Raw genomic sequence first — 22,045 nt, 5'->3', positions numbered from 1 at the left:
ATTGAACGGCTCTGGAGGTCCGATACGAACAAAACTCGGCTTAAAGGAAAAACAATAAGTCGGACCAACAGAAACCTTTAAAAACTAAATCTTTCAAACATGTTTGCTTCACGGTTGGCCTAAGGGCAAAATAAGGAAGCAGAACCAACATCTAATTCACATATTAGCCTCAAACTATTTATTCCTAAACAAGAAATTTCTCTAAACTTTCAAAAAAAAAACTTAATTTGGCACCTTATCGAAAATAATCTAGGCTTTAACAAGGAAATATTAATTAGAAATGTTATTTCCATTCAGGTTTAAAAAGAGGAAAAGATGTCTGAGTGGAATCACTGTTTTCCAGCTGGTTCCTGTTCTGCACAACATGAGAATTAAACAGATATCAGAACATCAGCGTCTCTACATGCTGTGGAACATCATTACACGCTCTGCTGTAAACACAGAACAACGACCTTTGACCTGATCAGCCTCTGAGGGCCCGTAGTGGTAAACGTCTGTTAGAACCAGACCCGGTTTCACACCATGAAAACTAAAACGCTGCCAAGACAGAAAGCCGCGTGTCCGTTAGCAGAGCCTAGCGCGGCCTCAGCCAGGCGCCGAACAGGAAGCGTTGCTGCGAGCATCAGTGTTTGACTCAGGAGACGACAGATTGGATCAGAGTCTGGAGATTATGCAGCATAGATATACAGTAGGACTGGATGATATGAAGAACATCTAATACTGTGATATATCTGGGCTATAACATGATATATATCACCATATGTTTAAATTAACTTCAAAAACAATAGAGAGCATAAAACTGCACTGATATAATAATTCAAGCTTTGGTTTCAAATTCAATTTAAATTCAACCAGATCAAAGCTTTTTTAACAATAAAGTCTGAGTCACATGATGTCTTTGGGTGTCGGTATTTTAACAAGATCCCAGCAACCAAACAGGAAACGAAGCAAAAACAACCAATACTAAATAAAATGCTAAATAAAAAAGGCTCTTTTGTGCAGAATTTAAACAAATGCGGAATGAAAAAAGAAACTGACCTAAAATTACAAAATCAAAAGTGGAAATCTAAAATTCCCAGCAGGTAAAGATTAGTTTGAAGATGCTCTGATAATGCTCTAACTGTTCAAGTTTTAAAATAGATAAAAGTTCTGAAACGCCTTTTGTTCCAAACCGCTGCCGTATATCGCTCAGCTGAAACACCTGCCGCCATGTTTAGTTCACCAGTTGCCGTAGTGTGCGAGAAAATAATCCTGTTTGAAGGAGGGGTTTATGATGCATTCAAGGTGTGTGGGAAAAATAAAACTCTCAGTGAAATAGATGCAGACGGCTTCATGTCGTCATGCGAATCTGGACTCGATGGTTGATGGATTCATTTTAACTATTGTTTAAATAGTTAAATGTACAGCGTGCAGCTTAGTGGATAAAGATTGAACACGGTCAACAGATCCGTCCCTAATTATCTCAATACATCAATGTTAAAGAGAGGAATATAAATAAGGAAGTGAGATGGTGACACGTTAAAAGAAGGACCGTAACCTTCTGAGGTTTAACCTCAGAGTTCTGAGACGAAGGGAATTATTTTTTAGTCAAATTTCTTTTTCCGTGACATTTTACAGACGGTTTGTTTCAGTTAGCCTCCACCACCCACACCACCATGATAACACAGAGATGAGTGCAGACGCTGCTCTACTCACACTTGGCCTTCTCCTCATCGCGTCCTCTGGTCAGCAGCACCAGACCCACCATCAGGTTGTTGAAGTGCAGACCTTTGGAGGAGCCTCCGAATGAGCTGTAGATCACCTAAATCAGACAGACGGGCAGAAAGGAAAAACAGTTTTACAAACTAAAACACCAACAAACGTCTTTATGATCTCATCTTCATAAAACAAATAAACTAAAAATATGAATAAATTGTTCCCTTCTTTCTAAGGTGTTCAGGTTTTATTAGATAGGAACAAAGACTTCAATAAAAACTGTTTTGTTCAAAGAAATCTGTTGATTTATGGCGTATTTGTTCAAAGGCAAAGTATGTCCTGTCCTTCAAACCAATGTTTTCCTTTTGCTGAGGTCAGGGTGAAGTTCTCCTCAGGGTTGGTCTTCAGAAATGCTCCTAAACCGGGAATCTGGTGTCAGTCGGATGAAAAGATGTGAAACGTGACGCAGGGCCGATCAATCCCCACAGTTAGCTCAGACCAAACGAAAGTCTCCAGCCTTCACAGACCTTCATCATCCAGTGTGATGACGGTCTAATGTCAAAATGTTGCACATCCAAGGCTGAAGGATCTTTATGCACATCTAATTCTATTCTATTCAGTTTATTTCTATAGCTCCAATTCACATCATGTCATCTCAGGTCACTTTCCAGTTCACCAGATCATCCAGTCAGATTGATTCAAAGTTTTCTATCTAAGGAAAACCAGCTGATTGCATCGACTCATTGACTCTTCAGCAATCCCTCACACTAAGCATGCTTGTAGCGACAGTGGAGAGGAAAAACTCCCTTTGAACAGGAAGAAACCTCCAGCAGAACCAGGCTCAGTGTGAGCGGCCATCTGCTGAGGCCCACTGGGGTTCAAGGAGACAGAAGCAGACATAGAAAAAGAAGCATAGATACAAAAGGCAACTGTCAACCAGCTCCACAGGCGGCCCCGTCCAGGAAACACACAGCCAGGCAGACGAGCTCCGAGCCAGCTCCCATGTCAGAGGATGAAGAGAGCACATCCAGTTAGTCACAGTCAGAGAAACAGGACTACACTGGAAAACAGGCCAAGCTCCAACATCTAGAAATGTCTCTAATATTAAAAACAATGAGCAGCAACCATCAGACTTTCTGTACAGCATGGAGGTGGCTGCGCAGTGGGGGAGCTAGTGAAGCGTGAAGTGTCAGCAGGTCACACACTGGATCAGTCCTACTGCGGTTTTAAAACAGGAAGTCGATATGTGTCACACTTTGCAAAGGTCTTTTCCCCTCTGCTGCTTCTGATGGACTCCAATGAATCGCCTTTCCCTCTCTGGACATGCTAACCCTGCAGCAGGTCAGGCTACAGCAGGAAATCTGAGCATGTCTCCAGCAGGACGGTTCGCTCTGACTAACCGCAGCAGAGTCCATGAATCATTTGGGGTCTATGCTTACTGAGCCGACGGTGAAATGATTGAAGCGTCCCACAGACAGTGAAATGATCAGAGGGGAAGCCCACCAACCCCAGACATGACGCTGAGCTGTCAGACCGCTTTCTAAGACTTCCAGAATCCATCAGGAATGAGCCAGCGGCGCGGCAGGAAGCCCTGATCTTCAGCCTTCCTGTCTAACCAGCAGGCGCTGCAGCTGGACGTCAGAACGCTTCCAGCTTTTTACCAACACTTCAGGTTTCTGTGGAGCCGGTGGCTCTGCCTCTGAATGAAGGGAGTCCTGCGCTACATTTCCCTCATGCCAAGTTAAACAAACCTGCTCATCTGAGCTCATGTTCAGGTTGACAGCGGATTTATCCAGAGCTCAAAGGTGGGATCTGCTTCAGTAAATTAATGTTTCAGACAGCATGAGGGGAAACCCTGAGGCGCAGCGTCTCAGAGCGTGGGTGCAGGTCCGTCCCCACTAACTCGCCCACGCTGCATTCAGGTACGTCAGTCAGCAGCTGTTTGCAACCAATGATGGCGACAGGAAAGGCTTCAGTCTACTGCTCATCAGAGGTCTGCTACTGATGATGCTCAGCAGTGAATCAGCAGCTTTAATCTAAATCTGGTTTTGTTCATTTTCATTCTATTGTTTGGTTTGTATTAATGGGAGCAGCAGGACCAGCAGCTGATCGCTAAGATCATCCAGGTTCAGTGGGACCTTCCAGCAGCCTGCTGAGTGCTGCTCTGAGCTGCGGGGGAATGGAGGCGTCGGCAGGTAGAAGAACAGACTGAAATGTTTAACAAGCGAAGTGGAAGTCGATGCTTTCCTCTCATCAGGCATGTTTTTAGATGATTATTCAAAAAAAAAAAAACGTTGGTTAACATTAAATCCAAAAAACTTCCAGGACCAGGTTGGCAGAAGGGCTGCAACCAACAATTATTTTGATAATCCATCCATAATTAGTCTTTCAATTATTTTTTTGATTAATTGATTAATAATCGATTAGCCAAAGGTTTCCTAGATATTTTTTTACAGATTGAAAACCAGGTGAAACTAAAAAGATGAAAATGTTTCCAATGTCTTAAATGCAAAATGTTTACATATTTTTATAATCTTGGTATAATCCCTGCTCTAAGTGGGTCGCTCTGTGTTTTACAGTCTCTATAATCCAGCTAACAATTAATCCATTAATAAAATAATTATTTCAATAGTCCATTAATCTGATTAATTGTTCTACCACTAGTTGGCAGCATTTCCCTCCTCCTACTGCAGGTATCCTAACAGGACCGCCTCCAGCGGAACGTTACCTTCACATCGGTCCGGTTTTCTTTTGGTTTTTTATTATATTTTTGCCTTTAAACAAATTTAACCCTTTATTTGCACATATATGTAAGAAAGCGCAGCATAAAAAGGTTGCAGGTGGATCAGAGCAACGTCTCTGGGTCAGTTTAACAGTTTGCACATTAAAGCCAGACATACGCTACAATCTTTTCTGCTTTTTGGGCCGATTCTCCAGTCGTGTGAGAATTTTTTGTTCGATGGGGCCGACTTTCAGCCTGATCATGCGTCCTGCGTGGTGTAGCGTACAGGAGGTAACGGGGGGCGATCAGCCTCTAACGACCACCTCACCATCAGGAATCTAAAGGTCAGGAGAAAATCAAACATGTTCAAATCCAGTGGGTCCTCCTGAGGTGTTGGTGGGTAAATCCTGCTGTTGAAGCAGAGCTACCAGCTGATTAGCAGAACCTGGAGCACTGAGCGAACAGGGGAGTTCTTCCTTCTTCCAGATAGACGAGTCCGAGTAGCGCCATCTCACTGCGGAGCTGAGTCCCGCCTGGTTTTTAAACGTACAGTGTGAGCAGGTAGATCGCATCAGAGCGTCGAGTTGCACAATGTGAGAACAAACATCGTGAGCTGTGTGTTTTTTGACTGTAGTTTCATCGCACAGTTTGAGCTGTAGCTGCGTGCAACGATTGAAAATATCGTACGATGTAGGCTCGGCTTTAAGGGGAGATCTGAACATCATCTCCAATCAAAGCAGTGGTTCTAAGTGGCAAAAGAAAGATGACAGCGTTAGGTAAGAAAAACAAGATCGGTAATTATTAAAATGGCGATGTCCGTCAGAATATTCCTACAGGCCAGTGTTAGTCAGATCAGCCGTTTATTCAGTTTACTTACATCTGTAAATGTTAAAATCCAAACATTTCAATCTGATGGTGAAACTTTGTGCCTGTAATCAGCTAATAACAGTTTCTTGACAATTGAATTTGAACGGCAGAAGTCGATGAATAGGAATCAAAAAGCAGAACTCTGCACACAATAGAGGATGTTAGTAGAAACTGTGGGTTTATTTAATTGGATGCTTTTTAGCCTTAAACATGTCAGACACGTCCGTCTGTGATGGATTATCAGGGAAGCTTTAGGAAACGGTGTCACTGCTGAATAAGAGGCCCAGTGAACCGCTGGATCATTTCACTCCGCTGAAACTCACAGCCTCATCCAATGACTGGCATCAGCTGTAAGACGTGTGACTCCAGACTTCAGTCATGGATTATACCTCCTGTCTACCATGGCTCCCTTTAATTTAACACGCTCCGTCACATTTTAGGCTTCTAGCCAAGATCCTGTTAGAACAAGCGTTAAGGTCTCTGCTAAGGCTGGAAGGGAACCTGCTCAGGTTGGATGGAGGAAGATCTGCAGCCGTTTAACTTCTGAGACATCATAGGAGCAGGTCAGCTCTGAAAGGACCAGTTTAACCGCTTCTGTCAAACAACAACCGCTTTTTAAAAGAAGGCAGCCATGATGTAAAGCACTGCGTTTAGTTCAGATCCACGCTAGCACTTCCTCGCCTTCTAGTGGCGATCTACGGTACTACTGCTCTCTAGAGGTAAACAGGCAAACCAAAAAGGCAGCACCCGTAACATTCAGGAAGTTTGCAAAGAGTCAGGAGAAGAAGGCAGCCCTTGGTGAATTTCCTTAAAAGAGTCGGCTTTTGGGAAGTGGAAACGACAAACGATAATCTAATCAGGGCTTCCAGACGCAGGAAACAACGACGGACGCTGAGGTTCATCGCACTGCTCAGCAGAATCATCACTGGAAGTCGTGTCTGCACAGTTTATAAAGGGCAGCAGGTAGCTTTGGATAAAAGCTGCTAAATGCATTAACATACTGATTTGGGGGCGGGGCAATAACAGGATAATGTTACGTTGCAACATTCAGTTTAACAGAAACTACGTCCATTAAAAAAAAAACAACAACTAACCAATACGGATCTACAGACCGATATGAAAGGCTTATCTGATGATATCATCCATCCAGAAATACAGTTCTATCATCAATTTAGTTGAATGATGATCATGAAGAGAAACGCAGAGCAGTTTCCAATCAGTGAGCCCAGAAATACCATGGCAACAGCCTGGAACCCCTAAAGATGCACAGATTCACTCTAATGGTTGGTTTATTTAATTCATGCAGCATTCACAGTGATGAGGATCTACTGAGGTACTTTGGCTCCGCCTGTAGCTCAGCGGTCACATTGCCATGATGGCTAAAACCAACTAACAACCTCTAAACTAAAGTAGAATAGAAACAGACAGAATTCACCTGTCCTCGCTCTCAATGAATGGAAGCAGACAGATACAGGTAAGGATTAAGATTATATACCGTATTTTCACGACCATAAGGCGCACCGTAGGCTACTAAAAGGCGCAGTCTCAGTTATGTGTCCCATTTCTGTATTTAACACACACATAAGGTGCACCGGACTATAGGGCGCGTTTTTTATATACAGGTACATGTCCTCTACTACCTTTAAATACCTCTACTGCGTATTTAAAAATACAGCGGGGGCAAAACTGAGTATGACTGTGCTTTATTCATTTATTTATTACAAAGTATTAATCAAACATGGCAGCTGGCCGTGAGACAGACACATCGCAGATGACACAGCGCTGTGATCACTCCTAAATTAACTTAAAATCCTAAAACCTGCCGACGGAATATGTTCGCTTTTATTACCGGTATCCTGGTGCCTGCAGTTTAAATTATTTAGATGAAAAACACCTGCCAGCCGCCGCGGTGAACCTGGAGGCTGCCCAGCCTACAGGCTGCTGATGAAAGGATTTCTAATGTCGGTGCACCGCTGGTATGTGGGGGTCTGAGCGCCTCCGACAGAAATAGATAATCTGGATGAACTGACTGCAATTATTAAGTTTTCAGGTGGCCTTTCTCACTTAAAAACATATTAAAACTACTTTATTCCCACTGATCACAGCAAATATAGCTGCAAGATTTAGATTATTTAGATGAAAAAACACCTGCCAGCCGCCGCGGTGAAGAGGAGGAGACCCGCCCAGAGGCTGCTGTTGAATTAAGCTTTCAGGTAGAAAAATAGAGCGGGAGCAAAACTGAGTATGATTGTGCTTTATTCATGTATTTATTACAAAGTATTAATCAAACCCATCAAAGTCATCATCCTCTGTTTCTGAATTAAACAGCTGCGCTAAATCAGACATGCCAGTTTCCCCTTCTTCGCTGTCAGTCACTTTCCGTGCAGCGCGGCTCCTCAGAAATAATGCCGGCTTTTGCGAAAGCTTGAACAACAGAGCCAGCAGACACTTTAGTCCAAGCATCTGCAATCCATCCGCAAACGGTGGCGTAATCTGCCCGGTGCTGCCTTCCACTTATCCTGAAACTGTGGTCTCCGTCGGTCATCCATCGCTCCCACGCCGCTCGCAGCCTTACTTTGAACGGCCGCTTCACACCGATGTCGAGCGGTTGAAGCTCCTTTGTCAGACCCCCGGGATAACGGCGAGCACAGCGTTTATTTTTTTTCCCCATGTTTTTCACATCAGCTGTGAGATGGGCACGCATGGAGTTACATATTAACAGTGATGGTGATGAGTGGAAAAAAAACACCTGGTCTCCTTACATTCAGCCACTCTTTCATCATCTCCTCAATGGGGTGGTCTCAAAAGTCGCAGTTACAACACACATAGGGCGCACCGCACCATAGGGCGCACCGCACATTTTGAGGGGAAAAAAAGACGTTTAAGTGCGCCTTATAGTCGTGAAAATACGGTAAATAGGAGACAATTCCCAACGCAATCAATACTTTACAGCTAATAAAAAATAGAGAAAGACTTGTGACTTTAAGAAATATGAAAAATCACCAACAGACGTAACTGCCAACAGACTTAAAGCATCTAGAAAGACAAAGTGCAGAAACAGCAGAGAGATAACGACACATTGAGAGGTTATAAAGTCTAACAGCTGCTGGGAGGGAGGATCTGTGATAACGCTCTTCATGCACTTAGGACACAGCAGAAACGTCATCATCCGTGATAGCAGATCTAACATGGCTGCTGTGTGGTGTTCTCATATCGGCAGGTAGATGATGAACACCTGGATGGAGCAGAGGAAGGGGATGAACGGCTACTCAGCGCCTCCATGAGGACGCTGCTCTCTGCCATGGAGTAAACGGGGTCAGGTCTGTGGATCTAATGATGATCAGGGTTGGAGAGGAGAAGCCTTGAACACGAGGCGAGCGCTGGGCAAGACGATGACTAACACCAGCCTTACCTTGTTATTAGTAATAACCCAACACTATGACATAACAGCCAGAGGAAATGGGAGAAAGAAAACAACTTTAATGCAAAGCTTCAGTTTAAAAGTGCAATCAAAACCCGATCAGAATTTCCCTCAGGGTAAAAATAATCCATACACTGCAAAAAAGCTCAATCTAAGTCATTTTTTCTGGAATTAAGCAGATAGGTGAGACACTTTGCCATTGAATAAGACATTATATATTCAAAATAAGAAAAAAACTACAGCAGTCTCTTATTTCAAGTGCATAATATCTAATTATCTGGCTTTATGGGTAAAACATGTCTTATTTTCCTGCTAAAATTAAGGCTAAATATTCTGATTTTGAGGAATTTTTATTGATTTTCAGAACCTTTGCAGTTCACACCAGTTAGAGTTCAGGTTTCTATGGTTTGCAGCAGGTTAAATAGCCACAAAAAGCCCAAAGTGAAGCTCTGAGTGGAAGAGCTGCTTCTGATGCCTGTGACAGACGTGAAGGAGGAGGCTGGATCCCAGGAAGTCCAGCAAACCGATGCCCTGAACTCCACCTTTACTCCACCGCATCTACACCGTGTTCACAAAGAGGCCGACCCCTCTTTCACTGTCTGATCATAACTTATCCAAATCTGACAGCCATCGCCACAGACCTGCCGAGCAGCCAGATACTGCGCTCAGGTAAAGCTAGCACTACTACAAACTAGTTTTACTCCAGTAAAAGTCAAATGTGGGTCCCTTTTTTTTTTTTTTTTTTTTTTTACATGCTGCGTGTAGCTCGTCCCCTCCACCTGCAGGAAACGTCAGCCCATATTTATATTACCTGCTGACAGAAACTGCAGACGCATAAGAAGCAACACTCATGCTTCAATGTCATCAGCTGTTACAGCTGGAAATGCTTCATCTGAAGAGTAAAAACACTCGATTAAAATAGCCGAATTTTAAACTCACCGCCCTGCAAAAACCTGCAACATTTGGCATCATAGAGGCTTTAGTCCTGTTTTTCTACCACGCATGGAAACCTGGCTGGTTACTATAAACAGTAACGAGGCAATGAAGGCAGAGAGCACAGGTTAGAAATCAGGGAACTATCTGACAGCTGCTGGAAAACTGGGACTGCATTTTCTGCTGATTTCAGCAAGTAATGAAGACTATTCTCTAATTAAAGAAAGTGACTAAGGTGCATAATGTCTACGTCTTTCTATTTAAGGCAAAAACACTCAATCCAAATGCCTATAATGTTATTTCCATCCATTTCCTGACATGCTTTATCCCAGCTGGGGTGGTGAGGGCTGCTGCATATCTCCACCTGTCTACAGGTGAGAGTTAACCTAACAGTCAGGGTTTTGGACTGTGGAAGGAAGCTGGAGTACCCGGAGAGAACCCACGCATGCTCAGGGAGAACATGCAGACTCCATGCAGAAAGATACCAGGCCGGGAAGCGAACCCAGAACCTTCTTCCTGCAAGGCAGCAGTGCCACTCCCTGTTCCACTGTTATATTTATAGCTATCTCAATATCTCGATCGATAGATCGATAATCTTACTTTTGTGCTTAAATCAGGGAAAATGCATATTTTGATGTATTTCTAGATCAAGTTTTATGTCTTAATGGCTAACCACCCTGCAAAAACTTGCTAGAAATAAGTAAATATGTCTTAAATTAAATGTATTTCTCCTTAATTTGAGCAGGTAAATAAGATGATCTGCCAGTGGGATGAGGATTTCTTTACTCTTAGAATAAGATCATTAGATAATATGCACTTGAAATAAGACAAAGTAATTTTGTTTTTCTTATTTTAAATGTAAATTGTCTTCTTCGATTGACAAAGTGTCTCACCCCCCCCCCACAATTCAATAGAAAATTATTTTAATGGAAAATGACCAATTGTGATTGACTGATTTTTTGCAGTCTGTTGATCACCTTAGACCAGGGTCCAGAGCTCTTTAGCGCCCCCTTTGCGCCTCCCTGGAGCTTTTTCAAAAATGTATGAAAATCTATTTTTTTGTTTTGTTTGTTTTAATATGGTGCAGGAGGTCAAAGAAAAATGAATTATGTTTTCCAATGCTGTAAACTTTTGTCTAATAAATTAATTTAAACTATAATTTGCCTCACAGCCACAGAGATCAGTGGTCATAACTTGCAGCCAGCGTTAGCGGCGCGGCGCCAGGCTAACAAAGCTGCAGGTGTGTTTTCAGGTAATGGATCCCAAAGGGAAAAAAGGAAGATAGCTGATGAGAAAAGAGGATTCAAAGAAGAATGGAGCGAATCATTTGCTTTTATTATCGATGTGTAAGGATTGCCTGCATGTTTGCTTTGAAATGAGAGGTTTTAAAACTATAAAAAGAGTAATTTGGAAAAGCATTTCCAGCGAAGGCTAAATCTGCAGCCGATCACCAAGCTGGGAGGGAGAGAAAAAGTGCGATTGAAGAACTTCTGGATAAATTAGAGGAGAGCAAAGATAGATATAAGAAGTAGATTAAATTTTCCAAACTGCTGCTGCTAGTTTGGCTGCAAGGATGGAAAACCGTCCACAGATCCAACAGGTGGCGCTCTGATGCAGGGACGGGAACTTTCTGCCATTTTTCCCCAAATCCTAAAAATCTAAATCCCAGAGAGGAAACGCTGGTGATGGAGGATGTGGGATTTCAGGGTTAGAGAGCTCTGCTCTGATGATGTCACTTCCTGCTTGGTTCCTCCATCAGCTCCTCCCAACAGAAACACGTCCACCATAGAAAGGTTCCTTTATTCTGTTTCTATCATTTCATCAATGCAACAAAACCTAAACCGCGCAGTGAAGGGCGGTGAGGCGGCGTGCAATGGGAGCGTTCACTGCTCCTCCCCCACCTCATGCTACTATTTGCTCCAGGATTAACATTTAACCATGAATGCTTATTATATATTTAAGCCCACATAGTCTGTTTCTAATGTGGAATAATACACTTAGAGTATGTGTTGCCATAAAAGGCATATATCAGACTTTTACATTTTGTGGCTCCAGACAGATTTAGTTTTTGTTTTTTTAGGTCCAATTTGGCTCTTTGTGCAGTTTGTCGTCTATCTTCTCCCATTAGCCCCTGGTTTTTCAGGTGGAAGGCCTTCATGCCATCACCCTCATCTGTAGCTCCCTCCTTGCTTTGTTAGTTTGTTTTCTTGTCATGTTTCTACGCCTCACTGATCATTTTGTGGACCAGTTTCTGCCATTTTTCCACTGGTTTCCTAATAATATCCAAGAGAAACCAACCTCCTGCTCCATATTCAGGTTCTGTGTGTGGTTCAAGTCTGGACTTTGACTGGGCCGTTTAGTCCTCCTATTCAGACAAACTACCTGCTGCTGGTCAAAGTTAAAGCTCAACCAGGAGAATGAAGAGTTCTGCTTCAAAATAAAACGAACCTTGGGGATTACTGTAAACCTTGAGGGCCTGCGCTCTCTGCTGGGACTGCTGGTGATACTGGGCTACATCAGGATGGCAGATCACACACACAGAGCTCCACGCTCTCTGCACTGACAGATACATCTGGATTTCCAAAAGCAGCAGCAGCTTTGGTGCTGCCTGTGTTAATGTGAAAGTGAGGCGTCATCAAAAACCAGGTGGCAGCACGCTTCAGACTGAATGAACCAGTCAACCACACCTACTGGGTTTTCTGGGTAGCGCTAGAACGTTGCAGAAAGTCTCAATCAGAGACCTCAACTCCAGCTGCACTTCTTATATCTACTAATGAAAGCTGCAATGGAAACAGCCACAAATGACTGCAGCAAAACTAATTTATACCTAACATCACATGAAGCCTTTCTATGGATCTAATCCACACAGAGTCAGAGTTTCCTGCTGCGTGTTCAGAACAGCAAACAGAAAGTGTCGCCAGCCGCCGCGGCAGCCTTCCTGGTTCTCCTACATGACGTGGCTGTGGCTTACCTCTGCAACCTTCGGGGGAACTCCATCTCCCAGGACTTCTCTGTAGAAGCACTGCTGGGTCATGTAAAACGACAGGCCGCTGGTTCTCTTGAAGGCATCTTTCAGCCGCTTCAGCTCCACATCAGTAACTGCAGACACAGAGAGGAGGAGGAGGCTTAGAAAGATGAAGGATGCTGATGGAGGGTGGGTTTACCAACTAAAGCAACACAATGGTTCAGATATCCACAGTTAGTCACCTTTGCTGTAGAGTGAAAACGATCAAATTATCCTAAAGCAGTTATTTTTTAAACATCTCTGTTTTCTAAGTGAGCAGCAGAGAAGCTAAATTCAGCTCCGCCCCGTCACACTGGCTGCTTTCAGGAAGACAGGAAGGATACCAGATTTCCATAAGCTGAGTAAGAACACTTTCAGTACGTATCGATAGAAACGATTTGAGCGCTGAATAAAAGCTTTGTCATGTTTCTGATCATGTTTTCTGAAATGTAAAGCAGAGAAAAGGAGACTTTAACACGTGGGAAGCTGCAGCACACAGAGAATTCATTGTTTGGACACCTTGATCTGTCAAACATTAGCTGGAATCAGCCTTTTAGGCTTTGGAGCTGGATACCCATGCATCCCTGGAACATATGAATGCCAGGAGGTGCAAACGCCTTGCTAATATATAACGGTGCTGCTAATTCAAAAAGTAATGCAAACACATAGTAGTCCTCCGTACCACAAGGTGGAGACAACCACCAATTCATAAAGGAATCAGTCTATGGATATTACTCATGTCTACGGACCAGAATCTTAGCTAAACCCAACAGGCCTGCCAGACGACATCAGGGGAAAGGGCAACAGTCGGGTTTTCCTCTGATTGAACACGGTAAGGTTGGTAAGGACACATCCTTTCCATTATTAACCAGGGTCAGCTTCCTCGCTAACTCTGTTCATTATATTCAGACTATGACAGTTCAAAGGTTAAAGTCGTAGGGAAGCGGCCGTTCCAACCGTTGCATTTCCGAATTCTCCAGAGTGGTGCCCGACTTTACAGGAGTGAATAAACTGAAGGTGATTGGTCGATTTTCGAGGGGGCGGGATTGGTGGAAGCTTTGCAAGCACGTTTGGTTGTGGCTGGTTTGTGGGAAGCATCTTGCTAACCAGTTAGCAACTTAGTGCTAGCAGGTTCCCAATGGGAAATTCCATTGGGACCAAGTAGCACTAAATTGGTGACTTAGAAACGACGCTGTCAAGCAACGCTATGGACAGCGGAAACATGCAAGAGGAGGAGAGTTTAGTGTCGGAGGTCGTGGATGAGTCTCCTCCGTCATCCATTTTTTATTTAGAGGAGGAAAGCGGGGACGAAGATGTTGTGGAAGAGGACGCCAGGGCGGCAGAAGCTTGGTTTGGTGTAGAAGGCTTCCAGCCGTACATGTTTGAGCCCTTGCCTCGCAACGCTGCCAGTTCTGTTAGCTCTACGCCTGCCGAAGACACAGACGTCCATCCCCGTGAACACTGGGACGCAACTCAATGGGAAAGGAAAGGATTCTGGTTTCAACCGTTGCGTATATTAGCTGCGACATATGAATCAAGATGCTATGACCGAAAACATTTGATTGACAGATGATCGTTGATATATGATTGGCCGAATTTAGGTGTTCAGGCTGACGTAGAACTAACTGGCCTGCAGAAGGTAACAAAGAAACCACAGATTTTAAGACAGGATTTTTTCAAAAATATAAATTTTCTAACTTTTGGGATATTATTTTCTGATAAAGGGTACATTTATATCCATGTTTAAGCCAGAATGATTTGACATTTAAATATCACTTCCCTATGACTTTGATAGTGTTCAACCAAACGGACACGTTTGGCATTGCGAACTTTAAACTCCCTTCAGAGCTCCTCCATCCATCCATCTTTGTTAGCCGAGCCGCTGAAGCTGCACTGGCAGGGAGAGGCCCCTAAAACCCGGGGAGAGATTTCAGCCGCTCTCACTGCTGAGCCGCTCCTGGCATTTCTACATCTGCGCTCCTCCATTAGCTCTGAGTGGGCAACATTAGCCACTCGGCTTCAGGGTAGAACTGATTAGGAACAAAGTGCTGAATCACCGGCTTTAGAAACACAGCAGGCACCTGGAAATCAAAGCAGATCTGCACTTCTCAGCACAACACCAGAGGAAAAACACCTTGGTTTATTATGTAAGCAGGCGGTTCCAAGAAAGGGACAGAACCCTGGAGCAGAATCAGAGCTAGCTTTCTATTAAAGCACATTTTCTTTAAAATGAATTCATATTCAATGCTTGATATTTAGCAGATACAATTAATTCCATGCTATGAGTTAGTGTTTAATACACTATGAGCTCAGTTAAGGCATTAAAGCAGTTCACCACAGAGATGGATAAGCCCAGTGTTTTCACGCTCCGCTGTTCATCAGTAGGTATGTTCTGCCTTTTTGTGTCTTCACATTATCAATATTTATTTGAGCAATTAAGCAAAGCGTTAGAATAAAATGAATCATTTATGCCACTTGTGGCCTCCAGCCATATAAGAACACAACAAACAGGGTTCAGTGTAGCGTGACTTAATGAGATGATCTGGTCTGGAGCCGGTCCTGAAACGCTCTCACCGTAGCCTCAGAGTGAAAAAAAAAAAAAAAAGCTGAAGCCAAATTAGAGAAGCTGGAGGCAAGGACAGCTTATTGATACGGAGTATGGAGCACGGCTGAAGAGGCATGGTGATCTGGGCTCAGCCTTTCATTTCCATTCAGAAGGAAGTATGCTGGAGGTATGTCTAGAGGAGAACGTCTGAAGGACGGCATACGTCTTTATGGACTTTCAGGACATTGCTCTGTTTGCCAACAATAAATACAGAATAGAAAATCAAATAGAAAATCCCTTTATTGTCCCACAAAGGGGGAAGTGTTATGAAATATAAGCAATAATTCATCATATCTGGGGTTTCTCAAGGCTCCATCCTTGACTGTATTAAACCTGGAACTCAACGCCATTTCTGACAGTTTGAATAGAAAAAGCTTCCTGGATGGAAGAGAAACGTGGAAACAAAGTCCAGTAGATTGATTTTAATTACATTTTTTTGAACGACTCTGACCTGAATGACAGAATCTTCAGCAGCATCTTGGCTCCTTTGTTTTTATCACCTACTATCATGAAAACCTTGGTTGGTCATAAAAACAATAGCCTGATTTAAACTAGCTTTTTAAAACCATTGCAGCAAAACTGTTTTAAATCCAGTTTTTTTCTCTTGTACTGAAAGGTTTATTTCACAACTGATGACATGAGCTGATTGGAAAAAGGTGTTTTAACAATGTCATTAGGGATCCTCCTTGCGTTTGATTGCTTTATCCTGACCAATCAAATCCTATTGAATGCAATCACATTTTGTTTCCCTTAAAATCAGTGGATCCCCATAGCTTCAAACAGGAGTGAATTAGTTTAAAAGTTAGCTAAATTAACAATAAATTAAAAAAACAATCAGAGTCCGACCAACAGGAGTTTCTGCTACGCTGGTTTGTCCATAAAAAGAGATGTGAAACGCTGTAGCTAGTTTAGAAGATCTGAACCAGTTTACCGAGCGTTCCCACCTGATCTGAACACGTTCCCTGGATGCTCCTTGGAACCACCATGCAGCCCTGAAAGGAGCAGAAACTGCTGCTTTCTAGTTTTCTGGCTGGTTGTTTTGCATTCAGATTTGACTACATCTTCCCTTCTTTTCTACGCATTTCTTTTTTCACAGAGTCCTTTTCCTGCATTAGAAGCTTTTCAGGTTTTCTAGTTTGGGAACAGTCCTACACTCAAACTTCCTCAGCCTGAAACCTTTTTCCAGTATTGTTTAATGAGAGTAATGGACCTCTGAGCAGTGATCTGGCTCCACGTTACCGACCTTTAGTCGTGCGTTCTCTGTGCTCAGGCTCCGCTGATGGTAATGCGGTAAATGGAAGTGGCTGTTGGATATCATTCTGCTGCATTTACAGTCAAATGTAAACTAGGCAGAGTTTCTGCCTTATCATTGAAGTAGTTTGAATAGAGCTCAGATGTCCTGCCAGAGCCTCTGATAGCCTAGCTTATAGCATTTATTTTCTAAAGAATAAAAGCAAACAGACCGACTGGATAAATGGATAATCAACAAGCTTGCTCATAAAGTTCATTATACTGCCAGAAGTCTTTGCTCACCTGTTTTAACTTTCCTTCCTAATCTGTAGGGTTCAACATGACGCTGGTCCACCTATTGCCCCAAAATAGCTGAGCTCCTCTGGGAAGGCTGGAGCATCAGCAGAGTGTTTACCTTTTCAGGAACTTATTGGTCATAGACCATGGCAAATCTAGCAAAATTAGCGTCTGCAATTATCAACAATATGGTGAATTTGGGTCATACTCTTTTCTTTAGTTAAAAACAATTAGAGGATTTCAAAGTAAACAGCTGATTGTGAAATGGTTAAACAACACCTGGGTGAGATAAAAAGATGTGCTCCGTGATTTTAGGGGTAAACCTTTAGTCAGTGATTGATTCAGAAAACAAGCTGTAGCGTTTCCTGCCCTGCAGGGTGAGAGCTTGCTGTTTATCTGTGTGCAACTAAAGAGCTATTCAGCATGAACAAACACCCACACAAAGGACATCTTTGTGAGGTCCAGGCTTCATCACATTTACTCTTTTCTTTCCTTTAGACTTTAGATAAACTGCAGTTAAAATAATCAATTATAAAGGATTTTTATTTTGCCGTTTGCAGCTTCAGCTTCGCCTCCATCCTTCCCCTCAGACCGTTGTTCAGGTCAGTAACCACAACAACACAGAAGTGGGTTTTTAACCTCATAAAGCAAAGATCCTGTCAAGATCAGGATTTATTTCACAGAGGCAGAGCAAACAGGCCGTTCTTTAAACCAGCCTGAAAATGATCGCATAGATTTCAACCTCAATCTGCTTTTAGAATCAGTGAACAGTTCCTGGACTCGGACCTAAATAATCCAACAGTCAGCGAGCAAAGAGTTAAACATCAATCATCTTTCTGATGACATCATTCATTTATAATGTCCAGATAAAGTGGATGAATCAATCATCTGTGACATTAATCAGACAGGAAACTGAGGCTACGTTCAAACTGCAGGCCTTCATGATCTATTCAGGCTTTTTTGTGAAATCTGATATTTTTACGTTGCCGTTTACATTTCCAAATATATGCGACTTGTATGTGATCTCCTGTGTGAACTGCAGTCATACAGCTTTAAGTGTCCCGCATGAGGAGTAGAGGATCCAATGAAGTCATAGGCCAGCGTGCTCTGTGTTTACTAGGGCTGGGTAAAAAAATCAGTTTAATCAATTTTGAATCGATTCCTTTACATTTTTGCAAAATCAATGTCTAGGGAATGAGATTGATTCATTTTATAGTGACCCATGTGACATTCACATTCAAATGAGCAGGAAAGATGCAATAAAGATGACTTCAAGCCATACAGCTGCAAATATAGCTTTTAATATAGCATATAATAGTTTGACTGAAGACATTAACGAATGGAGGCTGAGCAGCAAACACCCTGTAGTTGTTACAGACAACGCTGCACATATGGTTAGTACAGCGGAGATAATGCAGCTCATGCATGTCCCCTGTGTCACGTCTGCTCGCTCAGGTGAGGCTTCACCTTTTCTCTTTTCACAAACAAGTTTGCACTTTTGTTCACATCTCATGTTTAAACTGTCTGATTTACAAGTTTGCACTTTGTGTTTAATGTGACTGGAAAAAATAAAACACAGTTGAACCAGTTTCACTGTTGTAAACACAGATTGAATTGAAATCAATCGATTTAGAACTGTATGAATCAAAATGGAATGGATTCAGGACTTTGGCGCAAATACCCAGCCCTAGAGTTTACAGAAGTAAACATGGATGTAGTGCTGGAGCGCATCTAGAGAGCTTTTCCAACCTTAAAAACTGCCACTTACTGGTTTGTGACGTTTTTTTGCAGCTTCTGCGTATTAATTCCCAACCTTTGACAGCTACTAATGGCGTACAGGTCAGATGAATGCGACCGGGCCGTTCAGACACAGGTCGCATTTGAAAAGATTCATATCGGATTCAGGACCACAGAGCTGAGTGGCCTGGGTTGCATTGGAAAAAATCGTATCGGAGTTGTTCGGACTGGCATAAGAAAGATCAGATCCAGGTCACAAATGGGCTAAAATAATGGATTTGGGTCACTGCAGGCTGCTGGGTGAAGGTTACATGTGGACTAACAAAGTCTGTAAAAGCAGAAGCTTAACAGACTGGAGATGAACTGGTTTCCATCAGTGGTTTGGCTGACTAAGCAGAGCCTCCTGAGGTCATCTCTGGGTGCTTCTGCTCTATCATTTTCTCAACAAGCAGCTGGTAGTCTGGAAAGGCTTCCCTCAACAGACTGAAATAAATCAGCCTAAAAGTCTGAATCAGTCATATCAGCTATTCATGAATCCTACTGTTGAAACAGTCAGAGTTCAGAGAGCAGCAGCTGCATGCCTGTTTGGTGACTGATCTGCAAAAAGGCCAAATCAAGCTGCTTTTGGCTGCGGTGTTCATTCAGCAGTATCAGGTGTCAATGATTAAAAATAGAAAGCAATGATCTGGTGATGAACCGACACCCAGCCTAATCTGGGCGGCGCTGACTTACAGTAGCCAGCAGGAAATACATGCAGGCCTGCACCCAAATGATTGAGCAATGCTCACGGAGAAGCTAGTTCAACAGCTTCATCCAGCAAACGGAATATTCCAGCTTTCCGCTCAAGCATATCTGCCTCCATGCCGACTGGATATCTGACGACAAATCAGGCCGCCATTCCTAGCTGGAAGCTTCTAAGGTCTGATTCTGGTCTCACTGTTCACCTCAGCTCTGATCAAACCTGAAGAGGAAAACTAAACTTCTAATTAGATATTTATTAAAGAAATTGTTTGATCTGATAATTATTTTCTATACCTGCCAAAAGAAAACATTTAGAGATTACATTTCATTTGATTTTTTTGCTTTAAAATAACTAATTCTTTTTTGAACCATGATCTAAGGCATGCTTCCTATCTCTGCAGGTAAACCTACCAGCACCAGTCTATCCATCCTCTGCTCCATTTTAAGCACTTTTATTTATTCAGCAGTTTAATCCATTAAACCACATCTTGGTTCTTGACGTTGTGCTTCTCTTTGGGTAACAGACTGGTTTCTGTTTGTGTTGCATAGCTGTGTGAATGGCCTCTATACCCCACTGGTGACCCCAGTATAAGGTGTTATCAGGATAACCATCTGATAACCATCGTTAGCCACTAAAGGCCATCTGCTTTGGTGCCTCCTTTAAACCAAAGGCTTGTTTCACGCGTTTTAAGGAGACTGAACTATATTTGTTCATCAGGATGTAAAATAACTGATCATATTCAACCAACCGGATCGTTCCGCACTGCACACAGCTTGAGATGTACAAAGCATTTTCTGCCTTTGTGAGGACACAAAACAGCAGAATCTCATTTTGTTTGGGTGTAACAAGCTCAAGAATGTCAACTGGTATAAATATATTCCAAGGACCGCTAGCCAAAGCTGCTGTGAATCGTTCTTTAACTCCAGAGGTTCAGAACCACCGTCCTGCAACTTCTCATGTCTTTGGGCTCCAACAGACCTGAGTGAATAACTGAACGCCTCCTCAGCGTCCAATCAGGAGCCTGGAGGCCCGCTAACAGGTGGGACCAGGACTGATTCTAAAGGCAAGACAAAAGCATCGTCTTACCTTCAGGATTCTACCTTTTCCAGCTCTGAAAACTGAAATGTTCTGTCATTTCTACTAAAATATTCATTATTATTACAAATACCAGATACAGCACTGGGACTTGATCAACAGCCGATACCGCACCGTGACGTCACAAACCAGTAGGTGGCAGTAGTGTTCTTTGACAAACATGGATGCCTCCAGTAAAGCACATTCACATGAAAATGACTCTGAATTAAAAACACTGATCATTTATTGAACAGGATGGAATCATTTCACATTTAAAGAACTTTCAGTAGTTTAAATTCTGAATATAAGCGACTTTTCCTTTAAATTGGACCTACAGAACCATCCACTACATCAGGGTCAGTATAATCTACTCCATAGAAACTATCTGCATGTCTGACCTCCCGTTAAAAGACACGGATCTAAGCTGGAACTGGAGCTCGGATCCATTTTTCCAGATCCTGATTAGCTCATTTTCTGATGTGGGGCCTATAAATGAAATAAAACTGAACAAACGGGCCTCTGTACAGATAACAGACAACATTACTGACAAGCAATGAGCCCATTTTAAACTGGCTCTTTGGGCTCTTTGTCACCAGCTGCCTCTAACAAAGTCTCCATTCGTCCCGTTTCTGCCATTAAATGGATCCAATACAAAGTTTTCCAGAGTTGGACGGACAGCTAAAAGGATTCCAGCTCCGATGGGAGGATTCCTCTCAGCTAACAATGAAAAAACAAATATTCAGCTGAAGGAAGATACCTTTCACAAGTCTCTTCAGGTTGGTTTCTGCTTCTGTGGAGATTTTAGGGTCTAACTTTCTCCATTTAACCGCTTAATAACCCGCCGTGGTCCGATACCAGACCTGACAGGAAGATGATCTAAAGAAACCTGCACAGTCTTTCAGAAAGCCTGGAGATCTACCGCTGAAAACTTTAGAGTTCAAGAAGGTCTGGATGTTTGGAAGCAAAAAAATAAAGTTATAATAATCTTTTGCTAAAGATAAATTAAGATAAAGACCTGAGAAATGATGAGGGAACCGTGGTTTTATGGGTCTCTCTTGTCTAACAGCGCTGCAGCGGTCAGAGGGTAGCTGGGCCTTCAGTGTTAGACGGCGACCATTTAATGAAACGTTAATAATTCATCCAACAAGACGCTAACATGTAGACCGGTGTTCTGTCAGATGAGCATAAACAGTCAGACCAGCATACACGTTTATCCCTTTAGATCATTATAAACAAATAGACTTTAAACTACCTCGAACAGCGGGTATCCATTCAGTCATGTACAGAAAACTATTTCATTACTTACTTTTTGGGGGGGTTGTACATGACTAAAGGGATACACACCCGTTGAGGTAGTTTAAAGTCTATTTTCGTACAAAACTAAAGAGATTAACGCCAATCTGACGCCTTGCTCATGCGTATTGACTGTAGGTATGCTGGTCTGACAGAACGCCTGCATGGAGCAGCTACTTTAAAGCAAATCTTTTTCAACCTCCAGCATTCAGTCTGCTAAACTCTCCATCCTGCCATCCAGATCTTTTAATGTAGAAGCTGAAGCCTGTGCCAGGAACACGTTCCTACAGCTGTAAGAAGGTCACAACGTTTCCCCTCCTTTGGAAGAAAGAGCAACCTGGCTTTTTTAAAGCATCCCTGTTCCAGAAAGCGAATGGATCATGGCTCTACAGCCGGCTGATAACAGGAGGCTTTACAGTTTCTGG

At 42.8% G+C, this 22,045-nt stretch overlaps 1 protein-coding gene across 5 annotated transcripts in view; it reads right to left on the bottom strand.

Annotated features, from left to right (window-relative positions):
- usp32 (ubiquitin specific peptidase 32) overlaps positions 1-22,045 on the bottom strand; it is a 78,271-nt gene that overhangs the window by 48,273 nt on the left and 7,953 nt on the right. For all 5 annotated transcript variants that reach the window (XM_038304595.1, XM_038304597.1, XM_038304598.1 and 2 more), the window contains exons 2-3: positions 12,610-12,737; positions 1,696-1,801 (exon numbers count right to left, since the gene is read on the bottom strand). In XM_038304595.1, coding sequence (XP_038160523.1) covers positions 1,696-1,801; positions 12,610-12,737 — 234 coding nt within the window. The remainder of the gene's footprint in view (positions 1-1,695; positions 1,802-12,609; positions 12,738-22,045) is intronic.

Source organism: Cyprinodon tularosa, unplaced genomic scaffold (assembly GCF_016077235.1).
Source record: "Cyprinodon tularosa strain WSP-4 unplaced genomic scaffold, ASM1607723v1 ctg539, whole genome shotgun sequence".
NCBI lineage: Eukaryota > Metazoa > Chordata > Actinopteri > Cyprinodontiformes > Cyprinodontidae > Cyprinodon > Cyprinodon tularosa.
The sequence above is the reverse complement of the archived record's forward strand: the minus strand, read 5'-3'. Positions and strand labels throughout refer to the sequence as shown.